At 42.5% G+C, this 26,404-nt stretch overlaps 4 protein-coding genes across 5 annotated transcripts; 2 read left to right on the forward strand and 2 right to left on the reverse strand.

The window, feature by feature from the left end:
- Nucleotides 1-1,726: 1,726 nt before the first annotated feature.
- On the reverse strand, nt 1,727-2,063 carry LOC104435891 (mitochondrial import receptor subunit TOM7-1-like). Its single transcript, XM_010048590.3, has 2 exons — nt 2,046-2,063; nt 1,727-1,984 (listed from the first exon to the last, which is right to left on the reverse strand). Exons 1-2 carry the CDS (start codon nt 2,061-2,063, stop codon nt 1,727-1,729), a joined length of 276 nt encoding a protein of 91 aa, XP_010046892.2.
- Nucleotides 2,064-2,177: 114 nt separating this feature from the next.
- LOC104435892 (pre-mRNA-splicing factor ISY1 homolog) lies at nt 2,178-4,007 on the forward strand. The gene is made up of 2 exons (XM_010048591.3): nt 2,178-2,744; nt 3,265-4,007. Exons 1-2 carry the CDS (start codon nt 2,333-2,335, stop codon nt 3,753-3,755), a joined length of 903 nt encoding a protein of 300 aa, XP_010046893.1. The 5' UTR covers nt 2,178-2,332; the 3' UTR covers nt 3,756-4,007.
- Nucleotides 4,008-13,324: 9,317 nt separating this feature from the next.
- Nucleotides 13,325-21,246, reverse strand: LOC104435893 (DNA-directed RNA polymerases IV and V subunit 2). Of its 2 annotated transcripts, none has more exons than XM_018869506.2 (8): nt 21,121-21,246; nt 19,625-20,122; nt 18,940-19,152; nt 17,087-17,967; nt 16,299-16,590; nt 14,578-15,528; nt 14,137-14,408; nt 13,325-14,014 (listed from the first exon to the last, which is right to left on the reverse strand). In XM_018869506.2, the coding sequence occupies exons 2-8, from the start codon at nt 20,108-20,110 to the stop codon at nt 13,513-13,515; spliced, it is 3,597 nt and encodes a 1,198-aa protein (XP_018725051.2). In that variant the 5' UTR covers nt 20,111-20,122; nt 21,121-21,246; the 3' UTR covers nt 13,325-13,512. The 2 variants fall into 2 exon arrangements, with proteins under 2 accessions (XP_018725051.2, XP_010046894.2); XM_010048592.3 differs by having other exon boundaries at nt 21,080-21,246.
- Nucleotides 21,247-23,125: 1,879 nt separating this feature from the next.
- Nucleotides 23,126-23,623, forward strand: LOC104438729 (basic blue protein). Its single transcript, XM_010051910.2, has 2 exons — nt 23,126-23,285; nt 23,409-23,623. The coding sequence occupies exons 1-2, from the start codon at nt 23,126-23,128 to the stop codon at nt 23,621-23,623; spliced, it is 375 nt and encodes a 124-aa protein (XP_010050212.1).
- The last annotated feature ends 2,781 nt before the right edge of the window (nt 23,624-26,404 follow it).

Raw genomic sequence — 26,404 nt, forward strand, 5'->3', positions numbered from 1 at the left:
GTTCAAAACCTCCTATGTCCCCCTGACATCAGATGCCAGCAGTTGCTGGCTAGAGCCTGGCTATGAGGGGACCAATCTCCCATCCCACCTCATCAAAATCAAAGTCAAACTTTGTGTCGGAGTTTCAACAAAAATGAACCCTGAGGGACCATGCAAAAGCTCTTGGAGTCTATTGGTTCATCAAATGCAGAAGATAGACAAAGGGGGAAAAATCGTATCAGGTAAATTCCACAATAACCATGCCTCATATGCTTAAAGGTTGTTTAAATCAGCCATTCGCACCAAATAAATAGTGAAATTGTCATACGAGAATGGAGATCCTGCCTGGCTAAGAGTTGCTATTAAACATTGTAGGCCTCAAATAACCTAAATTGACTCCAAGTATGCCTGCCAAATTTTAGAAGTGTGTCAAGTCTACGACCAGTATACAATGATCACCCATAGTCCCGGTGTAAGATTGTCAAACCAAATGACTAGAAAAACATCAATCCATTACCAGACGTGCAGGAATAATGAGGATGATGAGCCTAAACAGAGTCACACTGATAAACAGTATCTTTGGAACTACATTCCTTCTTCTGCCAACCAAAACATCATCCAACTGGGCCCAACATAGAGAGGAACACAGGACATGCAATAACATCGATCATTCCTTTCGAAACCAAGAGTATGAGAATGCCGATATCTAATAGTCAAGTTCCCGTAATTCATCATCGCTTCCAATCCTATTCCTATTATAGAACGCTTTTCTTTTTTTCAGTATGCTGCTCCGCAAACAGAGAGAATATCCTTCGCCCGTTATCTCCTCATCTTCCTATTTATAAGTCACAGCTTACTTGGGCCAAGCGTTGCCAGCCAGCAATAGCCTAAGGCAAAAAAACAGTTTTGGAATAAGGGCGAGAAGGAAGAGAAGAAGGGTGAATGGTTGCCTGGCCAAGGAACTTGAGGCTGAACCGCATACAGTTGATTCCACAGGTACCACGGGAATGCTAGTAATGCCTGTTGGACTTTGCAAAACTTATTGCCTAACCTACTGGAGGAGCCGGAGACAGGAATAAAAATAATGAGCTTGTATGGCTTTGCCAAACACCGATAAACGCCACCAATCAGTTGTTTGCCCTAGAGGGCAAATAGAAAGGGCATCATCAATCACATAACTAAAAGCTGTATTCATTGAATAAGGCTTCTGCATAAAACGAGTACAGGCAAGTGTTCGAGTCCAAAGAAAAACCCTTCGGCGCAGCATTCGAGAATCATAACCCTCTTCCGTTATTCTATAATCCTAAGCAGTGCATTTTGATCTGCAGCGAATCCGTGAAGCGCACACAAGAAGGGGAGATTGGCACGAAGAGGGAAGCCAATGATGAAAGGCACCCTCCTTTCGGCCTTCAGCAGACCCTTATTATCACGCCGTTTTCGCTTTTCACTTCTGCTAACAGAAGGACAAGATTTCTGATCCAAAACGGCCAAGACAAGATGCAAGACGATCTGATTCCCCAACGCTCGGACATAACGCGAACGCAATAAAAGGAGCGATCGACAGCAGAAGCGAAACCGACAAGCAACAGATTCGATTATATAAACTATAAAGCTGCGAACGGTTGTTGATAGTGTGAAGACGAAACCAAAAGTAGCACAGGAAAGGTGAGGTACGGCTCCTGCTCGAAGCTCGAACAGGCAGAAATGAAACCGAAAACGAAGAGAAGCGGGAAAGCTAATCAGAGACCTAGACGGGAGAGAGGAGCTGCGAGAGGTGGGGCTTGGGCTCGGAGTTCATGCCGATGATGATGACGAGCGGGATGAAGCCGTAGTGGGTGATGACCTTGGCCTTCTTCATCGCCCACGTGCTCCACTCCTTGATCGCCTGCGCCGCCGCCCATCCGTCCTCCTCCGCCGCGCGCCCGCCGCCGCCTCCCCTGCCTCCCTTCCCCTGCCGCCGCCGCCGCCGCCGCCGCCGCTCTTCAGCGAAACCCTCGACGCCATGCTAGATCGTCCCGAATTTGCTCGTCTTTCCTTTCCTCTGTATTCCTTCAGCTGAAATGTACTTTTCGTGACCTCAACATCTTTAAGGCTGGAAAAAAGGCTTTTTGTCTGGGCTCAACTCGGGCCCATGAAAAGCCCAGCCCAATCCACATGATTCGATTCGCCTTCTTCTTCTTCTTCTTCTTCTTCTTCTTCTTTCTTCTTCTTCTGATTAAACCCTAATTCCCTTCCGGCGCCGATTCCGACTGCTCGATTACCGACTTCTCCGAGTTTCAGTGTCGATCTCGTCTTCGATCGCCCTTCGCGCCGTTAGTGTAGAAACAGGGAGAGCAGAGCAGAAAGGGGAGAAATGGCGCGTAACGAGGAGAAAGCGCAGTCGATGCTGAACAGGTTCATAGCCCTGAAGGCGGAGGAGAAGAAGAAACCCAAGGAGCGCCGCCCTTACCTCGCCTCCGAGTGCCGCGATCTCTCGGAGGCCGACAGGTGGCGGCAGCAGATCATGCGCGAGATCGGCCACAAGGTCAGCGAGATCCAGAACGAGGGCCTCGGGGAGCACCGCATCCGCGACCTCAACGACGAGATCAACAAGCTCATCCGCGAGAAGTCCCATTGGGAGCGCCGCATCGTCGAGCTCGGCGGCCCCAATTACGCCCGCCATGCCCCTAAGATGACCGATTTGGAGGGCAACATCGTCGACGTCCCCAACCCTAGTGGCCGGGGCCCTGGCTATCGCTACTTCGGCGCTGCTAAAAAGCTTCCCGGTAACTAATCTCTCTTTCTTGCGTTTTGTTGGAGTGACCATAGATGTATATGACCAAGTTAAGCCAGTTCCTGTTTCTGTAATCGAGTGACGTGAATTATGCCAAGTTAGACATACTAGCTCAGTCGCATGCTTCAGTTATCGGGTTCTCATTTGCATGCCGGTCCTCTGCGCACTGTTGCTACTTGACCCGCTGGCCAAGCCAGTTTCAAGAAGATCTTGTATTGACAGCCGCCGCGGATGATGCTTTAGTTCGGGGCACCTCTCTGTTACTGCTGCATTGCATAGATTCTAGTGTAGAAGCAGGCATTGTGAAACAGTTCTTAGAGTTTACCTTGTTCGGTATATGCTAGACTATTAGCTTGTTTTGCGCCTGGTTCAGAATGTGTGAATGCGGGTTAGGTTTAATTTGCCAGTTAACATGTGATGTGACAATGTATCTCTGCAAGGTTGATTTTGTCACTTCCCTTGTTTGTTTAGCTTCAAGAATTGTAGCTGATCTCTCGTCAAACTGTTTTCAGGTGTGCGGGAATTGTTTGAGAAGCCGCCGGAATTGAGGAAGAGGAGGACAAGGTATGACATATACAAAAGGATTGATGCTAGCTATTACGGGTACAGGGACGACGAGGATGGCGTGCTGGAGAGAGTAGAGGGGCCGGCAGAAGCAAAGATAAGGGCGGAGGCAGTGGAGGAATGGAAGAGGATGGAGGAAATTAGGTTGGAGGCGAAGAAGGCGGTGAAGAGTGGGGAAGTAGTAAACGTGAAGGAGGTGCTCTTTGAGGAGGAGGAGGATGTGGTAGAGGAAGAAAGAAAGGGGGAGAGGGAGAGGGAGGAGAAGGAAAGAATAGAGAAGGAGAGGGAGTTTGTGGTTCACGTGCCACTGCCAGATGAGAAGGAGATTGAGAAGATGATTGTGGAGAAGAAGAAGATGGAGCTACTCAACAAATATGCGAGTGAAGAACTGTTGGTGGAACAGACGGAGGCTAAAGAAATGCTGAACATTCAGCGGTGACTTGGTTTATGATTCTCAGCGTTGAGCCTAAAGTTTTCCTTCTGTAATGGATTAGAATATTTACCAATGTCGATTCTTGATGGTATAGTTCGTGTAAGTATCATCTCTTAAAATGCGTCTTCTGCTTCCTGTTCCTGAGTTTGCGCTTGGGTCCTTTTGTTATGTGGTTTCTATTCACACAAAACATGATTCCACCATATGGCCTGAGTTGTATGCGACCTTATGTTAGAGACTTAAGACTTGCACCGCCAATTTCTCTTGAAAAAGTTTGTTGTCTCTTTCTTTACAAATTTATTGCAGGATACACGCCAAAGAAGAATATCTGGTGTCTTTTTTTTTTTTTAATCTGTACTTTGTATCTGGAGTCAAATGATTTAGTTATATAATCGAGGACAGAAAAAGAAAGTAAAAGGTCCTTCATATTGTGATCTTTCCCCACGTTCACATTTGGTTTTGTATCTGATGCATTGCGATGTTTTGGGTGGCACCGGGTAGAAGTTTTTGCATGACCTTGCTGCATCACTTCGTGTAGCGTCTGGGATTTGGAAGTTGCAGCATGATGTGCTCCATGCTCCAGGGGCGCCTCTATGGTACTGGTTGTTTTACAGCATCTCGTGTTGTGTCATAGTCAAGTACAAGAACGGAGTAGTACATAGTAAAATTGATTTTTAAGGTTAACCAAGTGTAAAAGAGTAGTAAAAATGAGATGGTACGGTGTATTAGCGGACTTGAGAAATTTTACTTACCATCGATGTGTGGTGCAAGTGCCATGGGTTACTTGTCGTTACCTCTCAATTTGCATGGAATTCGCGACTACTTTCAGTTTGCAGAAGGATTAGATTGTCAAGCAATTGGAAAAAGGATCAATTGTGATTGTCTCTGCTGCAGTTTGTTTTGTGGTACCACTTCCATACCCGTCTAGCAAAACATCCTAAAATTTTCAAAACCTTCCTGTAACACGCTTTATTGTCTAATGATTATATATCATGCATCTATTCTAGGTTCTCTCTCTCTCACAAAATCAAATACAGACAACATAGCTTGTCATTGGGCAAAAATTTGTTTTGAAGCAATATTTAATACATCTTTTTATAATACTTCTTCTGCACTCAATACATAATAAAAACGTGAAAATTCCAAAGAGACCCAAAGTGTTATCTTTTTCTCAAATAAAGGTCCGAAGTGGACTTTGTTTTAAATAAGAACCTAAAGTGACTTTAGTTGTTTCAAATAAGGACCTGAAGTGATTTTGGTTGTTTCAAATAATGACTTAACCCCACCGATTGCCAGCCGGCTAAATTTTCGACCCTTCAAGAGTATTTTCGTCATTTGGCATTTCCCCCATTCTTTAATATTTTCGTCATTTGGCATTTCCCCCATTCTTTAATATTTTCGTCATTTGGCACTTCCCCATTCTTTCCGCCTTTTCTTACCTGTTTTTTTTCTTCTAGTTCTTTTTCTTTCTCTTTGCCGGTGGTTGTCTGGTCACTGGCAATGCCCACAAAGGATTGGGCAAGGGTTGCCCTCGTCGGGAGGGCCACCCACTGGCCACAGGCGAGGGATGGCCTTGCTTGGGCGTGGCGACCCTCACCTAGGGGCCATCCGCGAGATCAGTCCTCGCCAGCCCTAGTGAGGGTGGCCTTGCTCACAGCCGGCAAGGGCTGGGTGACCTTGCCGGCCGCAAGCAAGGCCCGTGTTAAATTATGTCTCGATTTTGAGAGTTATAAAAACTCAATTCGCTTGGATAAAATAAAAGGGAGGAAAGTTCTTGTTTGCTTCGAAGCCTGCGGAATCCCACGGCATGGGCTTACTTGTTTTAACCGATGAAGGAAAAAAAATAAAAGAGGAAAGAAGCTTGGCCGAAACCCATCTGCACATGAGTCAGAAACAAAGTGGGCCCAGGTCTCCCTTTTGGCGTGAAGTCCTTCGCTTGTGAAGATTGAATTCTCGTGGGGCCCAAAAGTCAAGCTTTGACTTTTGGGACACATATAAAAGAAAGGGATATGTTCGGCGAGAAATCAAAACTGTCGAAAGTGCAATCGAGTCATAAAACTTACAAAAAGTGCAATCAGTCCCAAAAACTTGTCGAGTTGGTTCAATTCGGTTAAAAAGTTAACACCGTCAAAAAAGTTAACGGAATTTGCGACGTGGCCGACATAATATTTTAAATGAATTTTTATTATATATATGTCTTTTTTAAAATTATTTTTATTCAAAATCTTTAAAAATAAGATAAAAAATTAAAAAGGAAAAGCTAAATTTATTTAAAAAAAAAAAACTATTAAAAATAAAAATAAAAAAGGCCGGTGGAGCTTCCGCATGCCGCCCATCGCCGGAGGGGCCGGCGATGGCCGCCGGAGGGGACGGCGATGGTCGCCGGCCTTGGGCGGGGTGGCCGGCCCTCGCCCAGGCGAGGTCTCGTCGGCCCCAGGTGAGGGCGGCCACCCGCCTGGTCGGGCGAGGACGCCCAAATCCGGGCACGCCGCCCCCGTGAGGGCCGGCCAGCCTCGTGGGGGCCGGCGACCATCGGCTGGGTCGGCGATGCTCGCCCGGATCCGGGCGAGCGGCGGCGTCGTCCGACAAGGCCTTGTCGGACGGGTCCGAGGGGGAGGAGCGGCCCGCAGCTCGACGAGCCGGCCAACGAGGAGGACGAGGAGGAGCTCGAGGCCGTTGCCCGCTCCGCCGACGAGGACGACGCCGCCCCCGCAGCCGACGACGACGGGAATGGCGAGGCTGAGGAGGAGGAGGACCATGAGGTTCGGTTGCTCGGCGCCCGATCCGGGCGAGCATCGCCGACCCCGGGCGAGGGTTGGTGAGGCCTCGCCCGGGCGAAGACCGGCCACCCGCCCAGGGCCGGCGATCGTCACCAGCCCGTCCGGCGGTCGTCGCCGGCCCCTCCGGCGATGGGCGGCAGCAAAAGCTCCACCGGCAGCCTTTTTTGTTTTTATTTTTAATAGTTTTGTTTTTTTAAATAAATTTAGCTTTTCCTTTTTAATTTTTTATCTTATTTTTAAAGATTTTGAATAAAAATAATTTAAAAAATCCATATATATAATAAAAATTCATTTAAAATATTATGTCAGCGCCACATCAGCAATTCCGTTAACTTTTTTGACGATGTTAACTTTAGGACTGAATTGAACCAACTTGACAAGTTTTAGGACTTGATTGCACTTTTTGTAAATTTTAGAACTCAATTGCACTTTCTTGACAAGTTTTAGGACTTCTGCTGAACATTCACACCACTTGAAGAAGAACCGCAAGATCTTGAAGCCTTACAAAGCCGTACGTAGAAATTTTTGTCGCGCGGTAATTTTGTGCCGTGAGTTTATTCCCAAGTGAGTTATTTAGTTATAAACACTTTGAGTTTGGGGTTAAATCTAGGTGTATGAAACACTTGAGCGATTGAGCTACGTAGAGACGAAATTTCGACGATCCAAGAAGTTGCACGAAGCAAAAAACCACTGCAGTCTTCACCTACGTACGTGAGAAGCCGCACATTCACACTGCTTGAAGAAGAACCGCAAGATCTTGAAGCCTTACGAAGCCGTACGTAGAAAGTTTTGTCACGCGGTAATTTTTGTGCCGTGAGTTTATTCCCAAGTGAGTTGTTTAGTTATAAACACTTTGAGTTTGGGGTTAAATCTAGGTGTATGAAACACTTGAGCGATTGAGCGATTGTAAGCTCTGATTCTCCGATTTTAGTGGATTATTTGCTGTCCCGTGAATATAGGTACTGATATTTGAACCGAATCACGTAAATTTCTAGTGTTCTTATTTTTCTCGTTTATTTCTCTGGTGATTTCGCGTTGACGTAAATTGCAAGATCCTGTCGTTTCCGCATATTATATCCCAACAATTGGTATCAGAGTGTGGGGTTGGATTTCTTGATTGTGATTTGGAGCTTTTAGCTTGTCTGATTATTATTTGGAAATTATGTTATTGCAATAATGTCCGAGAGGAAATATGAGATTGAGAAGTTTGATGGGAGAAATAACTTTGTGTTATGGAGCATCAAGATGCGGGCTTTATTGACAACACAAGGTTTGACCAAGGCACTGGATGGTGAGGATGAGTTGTCGATTATAATGAAAGCCTCAGAGAAGGTAGAGTTGATGGAAAAAACAAAGAGCATAATCTTGTTAAATTTATTGGATGAGGTCTTACTAGAGGTTATTGAGGAGAAGGATGCCGCGGCATTATGGGCAAAACTTCAAACACTCCATGTGAAGAAATGTTTGAATAATCGCTTATATGTGCTGAAGAAGATGTTTCAGTTTAGATATACTAAAGGTACGTCTATTAGAACCCACCTAGATGAATTTAATAAACTCATGTTGGATCTGAAGAACGTTGGTAAGATACTTGATGATGAAGAACATGGCATGATGTTGTTAGCCTCTCTACCAGAGTCATGGGAGCACTTTACTGATTCGCTGTTGCAGGGGCGTACTATTATTACCTCAGAGGAGGTAAAGTCCACCTTATTCTCTAAGGAGTAGCAGAGAAAGTTGCGAGATGATGGTCTAGCGAAAGGAGCAGCGCAAACACTGACGATTCGGGATAGAGAACAACATTGAGAGCTTAATAACAGCAGAGGTAAAAGCATATCAAAATCACGCCATAGAAAGTCCAAGGGACTCGTGAAGTGCTTTGAGTGTCACGAGGAGGGGCACATCAGGAAAGATTGTTCGAAGCGGAGAAATAAAGTTAATAAGCAGAATGCTATAAGCAGTGTGGCAAACGTTGCTGAGGGGAGCAAGAGGGATGCAGAAGCTGTTTTATATGTGACTGCTACTTCGTCATGAGACGAATGGGTGCTAGATTCGGGGTGTTCTTATCACATGACGCCTCATAAAAACTGGTTGACTACTTACCAAGCTGCAAATGGTAGTAGGGTTCTTTTGGTGAATAATGCAATCTGTAAGGCCGTGGGGATATGGACAATTCGGATCTGGATGCACGATGGGGGTGGTGCGCACATTGATAGATGTGAGGCATGTATCGAAGTTCAAGAAGAATCTTATTTCTGTGGGGACACTCGATGACATCGGGTGTAGGTACACCGCTAAAGGTGGAGTACTAATATCTCTCGAGGTGCCATGATAGTGATGAATGGGAAGAAAGTGAATACTCTCTATCATCTACTAGGAGAGACTGTGACCGGAACCGCTGCAGTTTCACCAGGTGAGTCAGACTCTAACTTGACTCAATTATGGCATATGCGTTTGGGGCACATGAGTGAGGCATGTATGACGATGCTAAGTGAAAGGGGGTTGTTAAGTGGTTAGAAAATAGAAAAGCTGGACTTATGTGAGCATTGCATCTATGGGAAGCAGTACCGAGTTAAGTTTACCACAGGTATTCATTCGACCAAACGACCAGTTGAATATATTCATTCAGATGTCTGGGGCCCGTCTTCGGTTCCTTCAAAAGGAGGTGCCTGATATATGCTAACTTTTATCAACAATTATTCGATGAAGGTATGGGTTTACTTTCTAAAGCACAAATATGATTTGTTTGATCGGTTCAAGAAATTTAATGCTTTGATTGAGAAGCAGTCATATAAGCAAATCAAGTGCCTAAGAACCGATAATGGCATGGAGTTCTGTGGTAAAGATTTTACCGAGTTCTGCAAGAAATAATGTATTGTAAGATACCGCACAGTACTTGGGACACCACAGCAGAATGGCGTGACGGAACGGAAGAACAGAACTTTGCTTGAGCGAGCTCAATGCATGCTTTCGCATGCAGGACTTGGCAAGGAATTTTGGGCTGAAGCAGTGAACATGTCATGTTACCTGGTTAATCGATCTCCATCATCTGCTATCGAGTGGAAGACTCTTGAGGAAGTGTGGTCGGGGAAAACTGTTGATTATTCTGGATTACGTATATTCAGATGTCTTGCGTATGCTTATGTGAGTGATGGTAAGCTTGAGCCGAGGGCGAAGAAATGTATATTTCTGGGTTATGCACATGAGGTAAAAGGCTACCAGCTGTGGTGCACCGATCCCAGATCACCCGGTTTTCTAATCAGCAGAGATGTGATCTTCGACGAAACCGCAATGCTTCAACAGAGGAGTTCTGAGACACAATCAGTAGAGAAGACAGATCATGGTGTCATAAGAAGATAGATCATGGTGTCATAAGTGAGGTGGAGCTTCAGGTGGAGACTCCGAAGACCTCGAAGGTAACTGAAGTTGAGACTGCAGATGAAACCACAATTTCTTAAGTCAGTGATAGTGAACAACTAGCAAAGCCGCAGCAGAGTATAGCCGCAGATAGACAGAGAAGGCAAATTAAATCACCAGTACGTTATGGTTATACATATATTGCTTATGCATTAACTGTAGGTGATGAGGTGGAGACAGATGAGCCTTCGTCTTATTCTAAGGCGATGACTAGTTCGGAGTCGTCACAGTGGCTAGGGACTATGAGTGAAGAGATGGAATCGCTCCATCGAAATCAGACATGGGAGCTGGTCAAAGTACCTAAGAGTCAAAAGATTGTCGGAAGTAAATGGGTTTTCAAACGGAAAGAGGGCATTGCGAGGTATAATGCGAGACTTGTGGCGAAAGGATATACACAGCATGAGAGCATTGATTACAATGAGGTGTTCTCTTATGTGGTAAGACATACTTCCATTCGTGTTTTACTTGCCTTAGTTGCTTTGTAGGATCTCGAGTTAGAGCCGCTAGAGGTGAAAACTGCGTTTTTTCATGGTGAGTTGGAGGAGCAGATTTACATGAGGTAACCGGAGGGATTTGCTATTCCGAGTAAGGAAGATCATGTTTGCTTGTTAAAAAAAAATCTTTGTATGGGCTAAAACAATCTCCTAGGCAGTGGTATAAACGTTTTGATGCTTTCATGGCTAGTCAAGACTACTTGAAAAGTCAGATAAATAGCTACGTTTACTATTGGAGATTGGAGAATGGTTTTTTGATTTATCTACTATTATATGTTGATGATATGCTGATAGCAGCTAAGAATATGTTTGATATTAATGTGCTGAAGATGCAGTTAAACGCTGAATTTGAGATGAAAGATTTATGTGCTGCAAAGAAAATTTTGGGTATGGAGATTTTGTGTGACAAGGCTGCAAGAGTTTTATGTCTATCTCAAAACAAATGTATTGAGAAGATAATGGCACGTTTTAACATACAGTCGGCGAAATCTGTAAGTACACTTTTAGCGAAGCACTTTAAACTTTCAGAAAAATTATCACCGCAAACTAAGGAGGGGGAGGAGCATATGTCCCATGTTCCTTATTCTAGTGTCGTGAATAGTATTATGTATGTTATGGTGTGCACTAGGCTTGATATTTCACAAGCAGTGAGCGTTCTTAGTCGCTATATAAAGCGTCCTGATAAAGCTCATTGGGAAGTTAGTGGAGTGGATCTTCAGATATTTGAATCAGACAACAGACGTGAGTATAGTATATTGAAGAGATAGCAATGGCAGTGAGACCACTGGTTTTGTGGATTCGAATCACGCCGGTGACTTGGATGATTGCAGGTCTTTAGCAAGGTATGTGTTTACGCTAGCGGGTGGTGTAGTTAGTTGGAAATCGTCCTTATAGGATCACATTGCCTTATCTTCGACTGAGGTAGAGTACATGGCACTAACTTTTATAGCAAAGGAGGAAAGTTCTTGTTTGCTTCGAAGCCTGCAGAATCCCACGGCATGGGCGTACTTGTTTTAATCGATGAAGGAAGAAAAATAAAAGAGGAAAGAAGCTTGGCCGAAACCCATCTGCACGTGAGTCAAAAACAAAGTGGGCCCATGTGTGGGGCCCAAAAGTCAAGCTTTGACTTTTGGGCACACGTATAAAAGAAAAGAAAATCCTACGTAGAGACGAACGTTCGACGATCCAAGAAGCCGCACGAAGCAAAACAACCGCTGCAGTCTCCGCCTACGTACGTGAGAAGCCGCACGTTCACATCGCTTGAAGAAGAGCCGCAAGATTTTGAAGCCTTGCGAAGCCGTACGTAGAAAGTTGTCGCACAGTAATTTTGTGCCGTGAGTTTATTCCTAAGTGAGTTGTTTATTGATAAACACTTTGAATTTTGGGTTAAATCTAGGTGTGGGAAACACTTGAGCAATTGAGCGATTGTAAACTCTGATTCTCCAATTTTAGTGGATTATTTACTGTTGGCTCTTCCCGTGGATGTAGGTACCGATACTCGGACTGAACCATGTAAATTTCTGGTGTTCTTATTTTTCTCGTTTATTTCTCGGATGATTTCGCGTTGACGTAAATTGCAAGATCCTGTTATTTCCGCATATTATATCTCAACAGCCTGGGTGAGGCTGACCGTCGCCAAATCTGGCGAGGGTGGCCTTGCTCATGGCTAGCGAGGGTTGTGCGACGTCGCTAGCCTCTGGTAAGGGTCTGCAAGGCCACCCTCGCCAGATCTAGCTAGGGTCGGTCTCACCTAGGCCTCACTTGGGGCCGACCAACCCTTACTAGCGGCCGTTGAGGTCATCCAGCCCTCGTCGGCCGTGAGTGAGGGGTCGGTCTCACCTAGGGCCGGCGCGGCCGACCTCGCGAATGGGCCCTAGGTGAGGGTTGCCTCGCCCAGGCAAGGCTGTCGCTCGCTTGTGGCTTGCGTGGGTGGCCCTTGCCCAGCCCTTTGTGGGCATTGTCGATGGCCGGCTGGCCACCGACGAAGAGGAAGAAGGACCAAAAAAATAAAAAATAAAAGAAAAAAAGGAAGAAAAAAATGGGAAAATGACAAATGGTGAAAATACCATTGACCGTCGGAAAGTTAGGTCCTTATTTGTAACGGACATAATCACTTCGGGCCCTTATTTGAAACATACATAACTATTTCAGGTCCCCATTTGAAACATCTACTTCAGATCCTTATTTAAAAAAATAATGACACTTCAGGTCTTTATTTGAGAAAAAGATGGCACTTCGAATCCCTTTTTGGAATTTTCCCTAATAAAAACTCTTGATTTAAAAGATCACCTTAAAATTTGGATATTGCCAAAACAATGACTAATACTTCTTTTTTGATGGTAGAGTAATTTTGTTGAGTTTGGTTATATTTGTATATATAGCTGTTATACTTTGATGTGATTCCTATCTTCAACAAAATTGTTATACAACGTTCATGGTCTTACCTTCTATAGAAGAGTCGTTGGGTACTGCCCACGACAACTTGCATGTCCCCTATCTTTACTTTCCTTCTATGAAGGGCCAGCCATCATCGGCGACCACCCTCTTCTGTCCCTTCATCAATTACTCAGCCGCATACCTTCCAGATTTACTCCCTGGCTATTTGGATTTTAGCGTAAGCTTAGTGTACCTGATTATGTTTTCAAATTTCTTCAAAACTCTCAGATTGCACTTCTCCCTTAATGATTCCAACATTTTCTACGGACAACCCCATCAGGACAGGACAATTGATCTTCTGATTTAGATAAGAGTCTAGTGATGTATTTAGCACAAGACTTAAGAACTAGTCGAGTTTAGATTACTCGCCAGTTACGCAACACATTATCATCTCATGACAAGTTGGGGAATGTCTTACATCCCAAGTCCAATTATTCTTTCATCCAGCGGAAAAATGGCACGTCACTTGCTTGTGATAAGTTGTTCGCCTAAATGCACTGATTCAGAGAACTTCCCATAAATCATTGTCATGTGCAGACGTCATCAGTGGGCGATAATGAAACATCATTCTCGATATCAAACCCCAAAAGGCAGCCAGAGTAGAGACCTACAACAACCCCCAAATAAACATTGCACCTAACACAGTTGGGTATCAAACTTAAGGCTTATACCCATGCTAAACAGCTCCTGGCACAGTAGTTTTGCACCGTAAGGTACATTCACCTTCACAATGTCATCAGCTGAATCACACGTCCGGCAATAAGGACCTCTTATTTTTCGGCCACCTGGTACCGGTCGCTGAATAACGTTGGCCATATTCTTGCATTTCTGGCACACATGCATTTGGGAGGAATCACTGAGTGTAAAGAGGCGCTCATGGAGATTGGCTGATGCACCATGAGCTATAAGGCAATCTCTCTCCATCTCCCCGAATTTGATCCCGCCGAATCGCTTGCGATCCGCAACTGGCTGTCGAGTGAGCGGGTGAACTGGCCCTGTATTTCTGAATTTGACTTTATCCTCAGCCATGTGGATGAGGCGCTGGTAAAATGTCGGGCCCATAAATATTAATGATCGGACCATTTCACCAGTCCGACCATTGTACACTCTTTCGTTCCCCCACCTCGAAAATCCAGCCCTGCAGCGTGAAGGCAGCATTTTACAATTTAGGAAGTCGTAATTGGAGATTATGGAGGACACATAATCTACACATTGGTCAACACATGGTAAATCCCCTATGGTGCAGGTTTTAGTAATCACCTATGCAACTGGTTGGTAATGTCCTCCACCGAGGGCGTAGAGAAAGGGGTAGCATATTTCACTGGCCCTCCAAGAGCAATCCCCTTTCCTAAAGCAGCCTCCAGCAGCTGGCCAGGTGTTTGCCGTGAGGGAAAAGCGTGCGGGTTTATAACGACATCTGGGACTATGCCCTGCACGGTGAAGGGGAAATTCTCTTGGGACTCGAGAAAGCCAAGGACACCCTTTTGCCCATGCATGCTGGCAAACTTGTCTCCAAGGCACGGGGATCGAACCTACATGGTGGAATTTTATGAGCAAACTGATTATGGAAGTAACATGACATCTATACTCTGGACAGCAGATTTCACCAATAACTAACAGCAAGTGCAGGCTCAGGATGCATGAGGTATGCAAATCAAATAAAACATAACTTGTGATTAAGTGAGAGAAATGCTTGCTTACCTGTCTAAGAGAAACCACAGCAAAGTTCTTTCCATCATCATTTGCAGAGAGCACAACCTTCTGTACCATTCCCCTTTCTGTGTGCTTGAGCTTAATACTGTGATCGGCCCCAGATTCTGCACACCTACCGATGACAATATCACCGCTCTGCATGTTGGCACCAACAAATGGAAGGCCATCGTCATCAAGGCTGTCAACTCGTCCAATTTTGCTCTGCATCTTTCCAAAATTTATCGAGTCCTCTGATCTATGCTTTTTTTGTTGAGATTCTTTATTCTCAACGTCAGCTTTGTAACTCCTGATGTGCTCTGATCGGAACATTCCCCGTTCCATTGAAGCACGATTCATCACTAAGGAGTCCTCCTGGTTATAGCCGAGATGAACATTCACTGCTACAATAGCATTCTGGCCATTATAGAACTCCGGCTTTGGTAGCATTCCCTTGTTACCAAGAGAGTTCCCTTGTTTTCCCAGGCAATCAGATATCATTGTTCGGAAAAGTGGCCTCTGAGGATAGTATAACTGGTGGGAAAGAGTGTCTACCCTGATATTTGGATTCGTTGTGGAGAAACCAATTCCCTGCTGGGAATGCTTCTCAGACTCATAGAGGACTCTTCTTGCATGGTCATGATTTGCAAACGGAACGATACCACAGCTTAACCCTAACAGATATGACATGTCAAATTCACAATGTGTATATTTTACAGGGCGGTTTTGATCATCTTCCTTGAAGAGGTTTTTGACACTCCAAGCTGTACAGCAGTCTTCTTCCTCTTCGGCCCCAATAAGTTCAACGATCCCCTTGTTCAACAAAGTTGGGAAATCATACTGGTCCCCTTTCAGTGCTTTGATTCGCATTAAATTGTTGACCACCAAAAGAGGACGGAGAATTCTTCCAGAATCAGAAAATATCCGCACTTCTCCCTGATGTATATCCCTCTTGATCTCCACCTAAAATTCCAAAAGTGCAAAATAATTAGAGAAGCAACAAGAAAATTACGATTTGCTGATAAACCAAGATCTTTACATATGAAGTTGTCAGATAAAAAGAGCAAACTAATCACTTCTTCATCCCTCATCCCATAAAGATATCGACGCAAAAACACTGCCATATTTCGATCAATTCAGTACTACCAACAACAAAAACCCTAGAAATTTCAACTTGCATCGCAGTTGTGGTTTTTCTCGGGACAGGTACTCATTCTTTCACATGAAGATTTTGCCTAGTTAAGTTCTACACCTGTAAAAGTGTTGGGTGTGCTCTTACAACTTAATTTGGGAGTTCACAGGGTGTGCATTAAGCCGATAAACCAGGGGAGCAAGGAATACTGAATATTACTGCTTAAAGTGTTAAGATGCAATTGGACTGAGCCATAAATCAGAGATCATAGGAGCCCACATAAACTGACTACCCGACTTTCAGCATGGAGTTTCAAAGCAGAACCTATTCAAACCTCGAGCATTAGATCAATCGACAACCTGAAATCAGTGCTGAACGTGCTTATACCGACAGATCCTATACGTTGTCTATGCTAATGTATAAGCTCCACCTGAGGAAATTATAGGTCAAGCAAGTTGCAATACTTCACAAGCATCTGGTTGAAGGCATAACATTACTATACTAAATTTTGCAGGTCATCATTTTATCAGCTGCTCCCAACTCGAGCAAAATGAACGGACATAAAAAGGAATATGTTCAGTGTGGGGTTAATTTCAAGAACCTGGGAAGGCAGCTCCTTCCGGCGCCGATTGTTTCTTAGATTGTTGACAAATGAAAGAGAGTTCTCACAGATGCCGACCCAATCTCCATTCAGGAAAATCTTGATTTTTCCATGAAGTGAAGTAGAAGAGTCATCTGCAACCTTTTCCATTCCACAGTCAAGCAGTATATCATCCAGAGGTTCCAACGAATTGGTACTCACAAGGCCTGTCGCAGCTAAATTTTTCACAAGCCCACAATTTTCACCATCAGGCGTGGACAGGAAACACACTTTGCCCCAGTGGGAAGGGTGCCTACATGATTAAGAAAGATGTGAGTGCATCTCCAATGACAAAAGATCAGCTATGGAAAAAAGAAGAAGAAGTAGAATTACTGCCAAATAAATGCCAATTGTAGGATGATAATAACTACAAGGCGCAAGTGATGATCTGGCCAAACAAAAGAATTTGACCTCAAGGCACCTGTTGGATTTTACATTAAAAATGTATCACCGATTCACCGACACTGTTGATATCACATGGCAAGTAGTCTGCCAAATGAGGCAACATCAAGCATTAAATGTAAAAAACCGAATAAATGTAAATCGTAGGATGATAATAACTACACAGCACAAGTGATGATCTGGCCAAACAAAAGAATTTGACCTCAAGGCACCCATTGGATTTTTCATTAAAAATGTATCACCAACACCGATGATATCACATGGCAAGTAGTCTGCCAAATGGGGCATCGTCAAGCATTAAACATATGAGGAGAGATTACTACACTTGTGGTACTTGTGGTACTTACGGATATCGGGCATCTCCAACTTTCCCAGTGTAATTGACATGTTGGCGCATTTTTCTCATATCAGAAACTGCTTGCAATGGATTTGTTCGTCGTAGAGTTGCCACAACACCTGATATCCTTTCTGCTTTAAAAGGATGTGACCACGCTCCAGTTGAAAATGCCCTAGAAAGACCATTGGTGATGATGGATGCATCTAGATAGTGTTCGATGTCTTGAATACTACGGTCTGGATAGAGATCTCTCTGGATAGCCCTCATCATGCGCCTTCGGGCGTTCAAAATTTGCACTCTCAGCTCTCTCTCAAGAAGCTCCCCAGCCAAGTCCAACCTCTTATTTCTAAAGTCGTCCTTGTTATCGCATTTTCTGCGACCGGTATACGCTTGCAACAGGCATTTCACCATATAAGCAAGATATCTAGCCTTCCGTTTACGGCCAGTCAGACTCGGAAACAAATAGTTGTCAAAGCACTCTTCAATTGATTCTGCAGGAGGAAATTTGCAATTTTTTATGCTTTTCTCTACTTCACTAAGTGCTTTCCCACCTTTGCGGAAACCCTTATATTTCTCATCAGCTTCATGAATGGAAGCAAATAGAATGTTCACAACCCTGGAATCATCGTGACCAAAATCAATTAGCTCCACAACTTCTTTGTCTGATGACACACCGAGGGCAAAAAATAATATCCATATAGAAATCTCCGTCGACAAAAAGTATACTGTGAGAACCTTTTCTTCCCCTCTGACATAATCAACATCACTATTTCCTGCAAGCTTTATATATAACCGTTTCCTCTTCCACGTCGACCGGTATGCAATTGTCCAACCCTGATTATCAGAAATCCAGAGTTTCTTCAAGCTGATCTGCTCTTGTGCTATAAATGTCTGCAGAAGAACAAGATACAACAAGCATAATCACCATAAGCAATTTCATTGCATGGTCAGAATCCCAAAATTGACAAACGCATGAACAACCGTGGAAGGTGATGTGCCAACATATTATCTCATTAAGCTTTAACATGAGATGCCTAAGTTTGAATTTGTTTTTTAAAGGAACAAAAAAGAGCTTTCAAGACAATATCAAGCACTCTGGATTAATAGAACAAACCAGAAAATCGAAAGTCAAGGACTATTGCTGTGCACAGGGACATCTAAATTGAATTCAAGTCGACATATATCACCTTTCATAATAATCGTGGGAAAACATGAAACTTTCGAGTGAAAGAAGAAGTTTATTTTAACATTCCAGTGAAATTTTATTCATTTTGGATTGACAAAAACTAATATCATTCATGGAACGATCACAGAAACAAAATGTCAAGGTGCCTATTTTTTTCACTTGATGTTTTCGAAACATTTCTAGATATACTCGTATAACGTCTTAAATGCTCTGTGTAATAGTGTCTCACCGATAGTAAGGAAGAACAAAAAAAATTTAACATAGCAAATAAAGAGACTTGTTAATTTTATAGACTAATGAAATTAAAGAAGAAAAAAAATCTCCAAGATAGTGAGCTTTTCAGATAGGAGAGACCAAGAGCTGATAAGTTGTTATGAGAGCAAAGATGAAGAAGAAACTAGTTTTTGTCTTCTAAACAGCAATAAGTCCAAATCTGAAGGTGAACCATAGAAGGAAACTACCTAATCTAAAGGAAATTGCGCAAATATGGAAATTGTTAAAGGTGGTTTTATCTATCTAGTGAAAATTGAGTAGATTTAGTCATATAGGAATGGAAATAGCCCCGCCCCTTGGTAATTCAAAGCACACCGTGCACTAGCCTAAGCCAACAAATTTCACATGAAGTCAAACCAAGAATAGCATCTGGGGAGATAATAAAAAACAAGCTTTGGATTCACCTTTTCTGCACCCTTGACTAGAAAGTAACCTCCAAGATCAAAGTCACAGTCGCCTTTCTCAGTTTCGCTCATCCAGCATAATTTGGATTTCACCATGATGGGAATCCTCCCAACCACGACATCTTTACTTTGATCACTCGTCACCTCCTTCTCCACAAACTGTTCTTTCCCAGTTTTGAACTTGTCACTGCGCACCAATTTCTGGGTGTACACCTGATGGAAGTGCCAACAAATAATTGAATCGATGCTAAAGAACCATGTACTTGGAGTTGGTCAAAACAGTTGCCAAAGCAGACTTCAATGGTGCTCCAGAATGCACTGAAATGATAAATTCCTCATGCATGATCTAGGACAGATCATCTATTCTCTAAGTATGAAGCAAGTTGCAAAAGGTTTGTGGCGATATATGTCAAAGCATTAGGAGGTCCAGCGCCACCACTAATGTTAAAGATCATTTTATCCAAAGGAAAAACATATGTGAGATCACAACTACGAAACAAGTTACCCAGTTATGATGCAAAAGTTATCTCAAGGTGCAGCAAGGAACTCAGACTATGCCCTACAACACTGGAGGATGGCATGCCAACTTGTAGACATTACCGAGCATTGCAGAGGATCATGCATAAGCAATAAACAAACACCCAACTCTTAGAATTCCGGCACCTGCAACAAACTGCATATTCACCTGAAGATTTATGTTCACTTTCATCCGCGATGAATATGTCATATTTTGGAGCCTAGCATGCCTCGGCAGTAAATTCAAATAATCCTTCCCACATTCGGCTAGCTTATCACCAGAAAACTGCGGTCGGTCAAGCGTGACCTTTCCGAACCTCACGAGTGCATAGCGCCAGTCACTCTCACCCTTTTTTGAGGGATCATAACCGGGCTCAACCATAATATCTCCAAAGGAATCAAAAACGTTCTGGATTCCATTTTCGATAAAATCGTTGAAGGAGTTGATCTGGTGACTGATGAGACCGTACTCATGGAAGAATGCAGTGGATGCCTTTCTACAGAAGTCCATCAGAAATGGCTCTCCAAGGTCACGTAAGCTCGCAGAGTCAACAAGCTCTTCGTCGTCGCTAGACATGTCCATCTCATCACCGTTGAGCGACACCCCATCACTTCTTTTACCCATTCGTCCCCCGTGAGAAGAAGGTTCACCCATAGAGAACACAAACTGCATAGAACACGAAACATCGTAGCGAGTGAATAATCAGGAGCACAAGGGACGAAATACAACATATGTACGAGGGCAAGCATAACTGGATGTATCTAAAAGGAACGAGTCGATACGATTCAAAAGTAGCAATAAAAGGACAAAACCGCACAATCTACGACAAATCAAGATTCAGAGCCATCATACTAGGATTCGATCATATTCTTCCGCAATGCCAAACCATACAGAGACCCATTTACTTGCCCAATCTTCAGTCGCAATAATTGTTACAGGATACGAGCAAAGTGGCTCATCAGTTCAGCTCAAGTGATGTTCTAGCACAATAAAACTAAAAGGTCGATTAAATTCTTCAGGGAGAAACTGTACAAGCCAGGAGAGCGAAGGACACGACGGACGCTCGGCTCGAAACATACATCACTCGACTTGGAGGATCATGAACGACTCATTGCCATCCTCTTACCGGGCATTCACAAGGCCATAGAGGAAGTCAGTCGGTCGTCTTCCCTTTCGGTCATCAAGGCAAATAAAAGAACAAGCTTGAAGCTATCTAAGCAAAGCGAATCAACTCTCGAACGGAGAAAAAACGGGGTTTAAAACAAACGCCATCGAAGAAACCAAAAAAAAAGAAGGCATTCGACAACCCTTTATTTTATTTTTTAATTTCATTCCTCGATGATCATCGCCTCGAATATCGTGAACTCGTCCGATTCCCGTGAAATGAAAAGGAAAAGAAAAATGATCCGACGACCTAGTCCCGTTCGTTTCTGGACCAGGCGAGGGAATGCGACGGGACAGAAAGGTGCGCGAAAGACGGGGGGAGATCGGAAGGCATGCAAGAGCTCGTTCGACAATGCTACGCCCATTTCAGGAATTCGACCAGAAATAATTTTAAAAATAAAAATAAATAAATACGATCATCGAACGCCGGAGATTCGAGGAGGGAGAAGAGGAGGTTACCTTTGTGCGGGAGTGAAGATGAAGAAGAGAGAAACCCTAACCTCTTCAACTCTGCTGCCAGATTGCGCGCGAGAGAGAGAGAGACAGAGCACAGAGCAGGGAGAGCAGAGGAGAGAGTGACGAGGGACTGAGCGAGAGAGAAAGAGACTCCCCCGTTTACACGCCGATTCCCACGAAGACCGCGCTCCCCTTCCTTTATTCCCTCTAAATCATTTTGCCTTTTTCTTACTTACTCAAATATAAAATCTCCACCCACTTTTATTTATAAAAGGGTTGTTTGGTCGAAAGCAAACTATTTTGAAAAAAAAAAAAAAAAAAATCATTTTATCACTTTCCGGTATTTTAGGTGACGAAAAGTTAATTAATTTTTTTTTTTTTTTTTGTCAATCCCTATTCTATTCCTACTCTACACTCACTCGCACTTTGCAGTACGCCGTGCGGGCGTGGAAGTTTCGAAAAACCCACTTCAAAACTTACGCGTTCTCACGCTATCCCCTCTATGAAAAACGTTTTTCATAAATCGAAAAATGACAAGTTTATATTAGGGAAAAACGACATCTATTTCTATTATGTAAAGACAAATCACTTTTCTCGTGTGCATTTATTGCAAGGAATAATTCTATGGGCAATGAAAATGCCTTTTTAAGGAATCTTTTTCTAGAAAAGTATTTTTCCTTTTAAAGATTTGAGAATCCACTTTCTTAAATTTAAATTACCATAAATAATTTTCCATCAATCGATTATTTTCAATGAATCAAAGACGTGAAAATCAAAAAAATTAATTTGTAAATTTTTTTTTTGATCTCATTGAAAATTTCACGATATGGGAAAATATTTTTTAGAAAGTCACTTTTAAAAGTAAATGACAACATTCTTTCTAGCTTTTGCCTGAAACTTGAATATCAAATATAAAATATTTTTTGTCGTTCGATAAAAAAGATTTACTTTCCATTATTTGCAAGAGACATGCATTATTCGTGCGACAAAAGAGGGGATACACAATGTTATGTCATCAAGAATTGGACCCCGGCCTCAAAAGACTTGAGCTCGGTAGTTGGGAATTCCCAAGCCCAAGTGTCGGGGCCGGCCTTGGTCACCGGAATGTCGGGATTCCACCAAATTTCATTTCGAAAACAAGAACTCGAATCCACCACGTACAACTGTACATACAAGGATACGATTACGAGGTTCTTTAAAAAGTAAAATTGAATTTGATATAAACAGAATAGCGCGTCGCCCACCATTAAACTCGAACAAAAACGGTACGGATTAATTTACCCCAAAAATAAACGGTACGGTTTAAGGAACACGAACGAACATGAACATCGTAGAGGCCTTCGCACATGAGAGCTTTGACGCGGTGAGCGATGCCTGGGACTCGATTTCGTTTATGTTGGCGACCAAGACGATTGATTGCCTTTGAGTAAATCGCCAGCATTTGCACCACTCGAGGAGTCAGAATTGAAAGGTTCGATCGGTTTGGTGGAATCGCCAGAGATGGAGACTAGGGCTTAAAAGTAGTAAATCATCCTTAAGATTGTTGGCAAAAATCCATAAGGTCGTTGGCAAAAATTTGGATAACATGAAAAATAAGAATTGTTGCAAATCTATTAAAAAAGACGGAAAAAAAAAAAGAGATCAAAGTATTCGAAGCATACGGACATTATCCTTAAGATTTAGTGGTTACTCTACCAAAATTCTTTACTCCACACAAAATAATAAATGAACATGAAAAACATCATATGCATAACCCAATAAAGAAACTAAGAACATTCTTATTTTGATGTATATGTCACGTTTTAATTATGTTCGAGGTAACAGATTTGTAGGTAAAAGAAAATGTTAGAAATTTGTTGCAAATTGATAGCAATTAACGCTGTCACGGTATCATTACTAAGTTGTCATAAAACATTACGAAACCATTATTGATTAATGGCTGATAAAATCCGTTATAAACCGATGACGGTTAAAAAAAAAACCCTTATAAAAAAGACATTTCAAAACTTAATGAAATATACAACTAGAGCATCTTTGGAAGTGCGAAAAATGGGCAGGCCAGTTGCAGTCACGATATGTCTGGTGCTGTCGTGTTTGGGTTTCAAGAACGCGAGCGGAGCGGTGTACACGGTCGGAGATCAGGGCGGTTGGACCACCAACATCGAAGGTTGGACGCAAGGCAAGAAGTTCTTGCCCGGCGATGTGCTGAGTGAGTAAAATTTCCAACTTCGTACTAGACCTACCCTACTGCTGTTTGGATTGCGTTGTGGCATGTGCATGCGAAAAGCTAATCATCACCATCGTATTCATTGTCGTCGTTCATGGCGCGCAGTATTCAACTACAATCCCGCTCTGCACAATGTCGTCTCGGTGGATCTAGACAGCTACGACACCTGCACGCTGGGAGAGAATTACAAGATATATGAATCCGGGAATGATCATGTCGTGTTGCCGAGGGGCAATAGCTTCTTCTTCAGCAGTAAGGATGGCGACTGCGATAAGAAGATGAAGATTGAAGTCCACGCCTGGGGCACTTCTCACACGTGAGAAGGAGAATATACATGTCTGTCTGTCCAATGGGTCCGAGATTTACCGCATTTGTGCGAGCATGAAATAAGGTCCTTGTCCCGTGTACATGTTGTCTGTCCGACGGTCCAAGATTTACCAAGCTTGTGCGAGCGTGAAATAAGTTCCTTGTTCCGTGTACATGGCTCGTGATCTATGAAAGCTCCAGTTCTCAAAACTGGGTTTTGACACGATTCAGTCGAGATTATTGCTTACTACTCTGTCGACTACGATCATTCTGCACACTAAACAAGCTGCATCCGGATCACTTCCTGATGGCTTATGCTTTCATCAGCATGACTGACCTAAAATATGTGAATGCGCATCATAAGATTATCCACCGACATGGTTGAATGCCAGGAAAACCAAAGCCTCCACGCTAGATTCCTATGACCACGGAAGTACTGAACTGCATCCTAGTGTTTATTTTGGAGCCAGAAGCTGCTACAGAAACACAAACATACTTGTCCCTTCATCATCAATTTGCATTTAGAGCATGTTAAGCAGAAAGATAAGCTGTCTTTCTCGAGGCACGGCACTCTTTCTACTGTTCAACGGCCAAAAAATTCTTAGTTATCAGTGACAGCAAGTCCTCATTCGGGGACACAAGGCTAGTGGTAACCAGTTGTCCTAATTCACCAATTTTTTTGGTCATTGTATTCATGTGAAAAAGAAACACTAATAGTTCCATCTCATTCACTTGCCATATTTGGCCTAACGTAGTTAAGGTATGTTTTTAGGCTGCGCATGATAAAATTTCTGTTTATTGATTTCTCCATTTTTCTGTTCCCCAGAACAGGTTTGGAACATAAATCCATTTGATAACGCAATTTGATTTCTCTATTTCTGAAATAGATTTCTATTCCAGAAATTGATTTGGAGGAAAAATCAGAAATTAGAAATTGTAGCTTTTCTGTTTCTGAAATAGAAATAGAAATTATTTCCTTTTCTCCATCCTTCAGAAATAGAATTTTTGTTTTCAAATTGGCAAAATAGGTTATCATACCACATTCCTTTGATGTTGTCCTACAATAGATTCTCATGGATCCTAAGCATAAACGTTACTTCAAGGTAGAATTTTCATATATTCCTTTACACCATCAATTTTATTTTGTTGATAATCTTGTATAATACTAGTCTTTGATAAAATGATAGGGCTGTATCGGCGCTATTGATGGCACCCACATTCATGCTTCTATACCTATGTCGAAACAAATCCCATTTAGAGGTAGGAAATGCACCACCACTTGGAATGTGATGTGTGTTTGTTCATTTGATATGAAATTTACTTTTATATATGCTGGTTGAGAAGGCTCTGCCAACGATTGTCGAATGCTTGCAGCAGCACTGGAGACTCCTCACTTGGAATTTCCTTGGCCGCCCCACTAGGTATTTGTTTGTCCTTTAAGGAATAATTTTCTTTATGATCATATTTATAGTTATAAATTATAATCAATGTATGAATATATTGTTGTAGGCAAATACTATGTCATGGATTCTAGTTATACAGCAACTTTGGGATTTTTAACTCATTTTAGTGGTGACCGGTATCATTTAAATGAGTATAAGGATAAAGCGAGACGGCTAACAACTGCAAGGAGTTGTTCAACTATAGGCATTCTTTTTTAAGGAATGTCATTGAAAAATTATTTGGGGCATTGAAGAATTGCTTTTTTATTTTGAGACACGTGACCTCATTTGCAATTCGAAAGTAAGCATATATCGTAATTGCATGTTGTGACATCCATAATTACATCCGTGATCAAGACAAGATGAATAAGAACTTTTCCCTATATAGAGATCCGATGTGCTTGGCTGAACCTATGCATAATGAGCTTACAAACGTTCAGTTGACCGAAGAGGGGAAGAGGGAAACCAAATAAATACACTTAGGAAAATCATTGCTAATAAAATGACAAAGAATAATAATATGTCGGAAATTCCATGAAATTGTATTTTCAACTTTTGTAATGTATTAGTATTATTTCGACTATTATTTTGTATTTGAGGATTTCTTATGTTGTTATCTATCTAATTTTTATTCCTAGAAATATAAATTTTATTCTGTTATCAAACGGATTTCTATTTCAGAAATAGAAATTTTGAGTTGTTATCAAACGGGTTTTTTTGCTCAAAAACTTGTTTGGGGAATAGAAATTGAGAAATCAATTTTTAGTTAGAAATCAATTTCTATTTCAGAAAGTTTATCATGCGCAGCCTTAACGTTCATTCAGAAAAACAAAGAGAGAAACAAGTTCCTGCTTAATGTTGAAATAGAAAAAGAAACCCTTTGGGTTATAAAAGGAGCTCACAGCCATCAAATGCCAAACCCCACAGGGTCTGTATATTAATAATTGCGTCTCAGAGCTTCCTAGTCGGAGAGCCTGTTCCGCAACCTGATTCAGATTTGCTTTTCCCAAGTTGGCTAGCGCTTGCACTTGAAACGGATGGAACTGCAGTGTCCAGAGCGACTTCCTGAATTATCAAATTCAACGAAAATGGTGAAATGGTGAACCAAAAGTCAAACCAATGTGAAGTTAATATTGATAAACGTTCCCCAAACAGGTTTAGGAAATAAAAGTAGAGGCACTCCTCTTACCTGAGAAGTTGAACCAGTACATCCACCCTTGGATGGAATTGTTGCTTGTTCCTTTCCAGGAGAGTGTGCCTCATTCGGCTGCATAGGGTTTTGCTGAGGTACATGGCCCCGCACCTGATGTTTTAAAAACAAGATGGTGGAAAAACAAATAAAATGAGAGACTA

The sequence above is a fragment of the Eucalyptus grandis genome, chromosome 1, assembly GCF_016545825.1.
Source record: "Eucalyptus grandis isolate ANBG69807.140 chromosome 1, ASM1654582v1, whole genome shotgun sequence".
Lineage (NCBI taxonomy): Eukaryota > Viridiplantae > Streptophyta > Magnoliopsida > Myrtales > Myrtaceae > Eucalyptus > Eucalyptus grandis.

Coding starts and splice junctions, on each gene's coding strand:
- LOC104435892 (XM_010048591.3), top strand. CDS start 2,333: ATGGCGCGTAACGAGGAGAAAGCGCAGTCGATGCTGAACAGGTTCATA. Junction 2,745..3,264: donor CGCTGCTAAAAAGCTTCCCG/GTAACTAATCTC, acceptor AACTGTTTTCAG/GTGTGCGGGAATTGTTTGAG.
- LOC104435893 (XM_018869506.2), bottom strand. CDS start 20,110: ATGGGTGAACCTTCTTCTCACGGGGGACGAATGGGTAAAAGAAGTGAT. Junction 19,153..19,624: donor AAGTGAACATAAATCTTCAG/GTGAATATGCAG, acceptor CACTTCCATCAG/GTGTACACCCAGAAATTGGT. Junction 15,529..16,298: donor GGAAGGAGCTGCCTTCCCAG/GTTCTTGAAATT, acceptor TTGGAATTTTAG/GTGGAGATCAAGAGGGATAT.
- LOC104438729 (XM_010051910.2), top strand. CDS start 23,126: ATGGGCAGGCCAGTTGCAGTCACGATATGTCTGGTGCTGTCGTGTTTG. Junction 23,286..23,408: donor CTTGCCCGGCGATGTGCTGA/GTGAGTAAAATT, acceptor CATGGCGCGCAG/TATTCAACTACAATCCCGCT.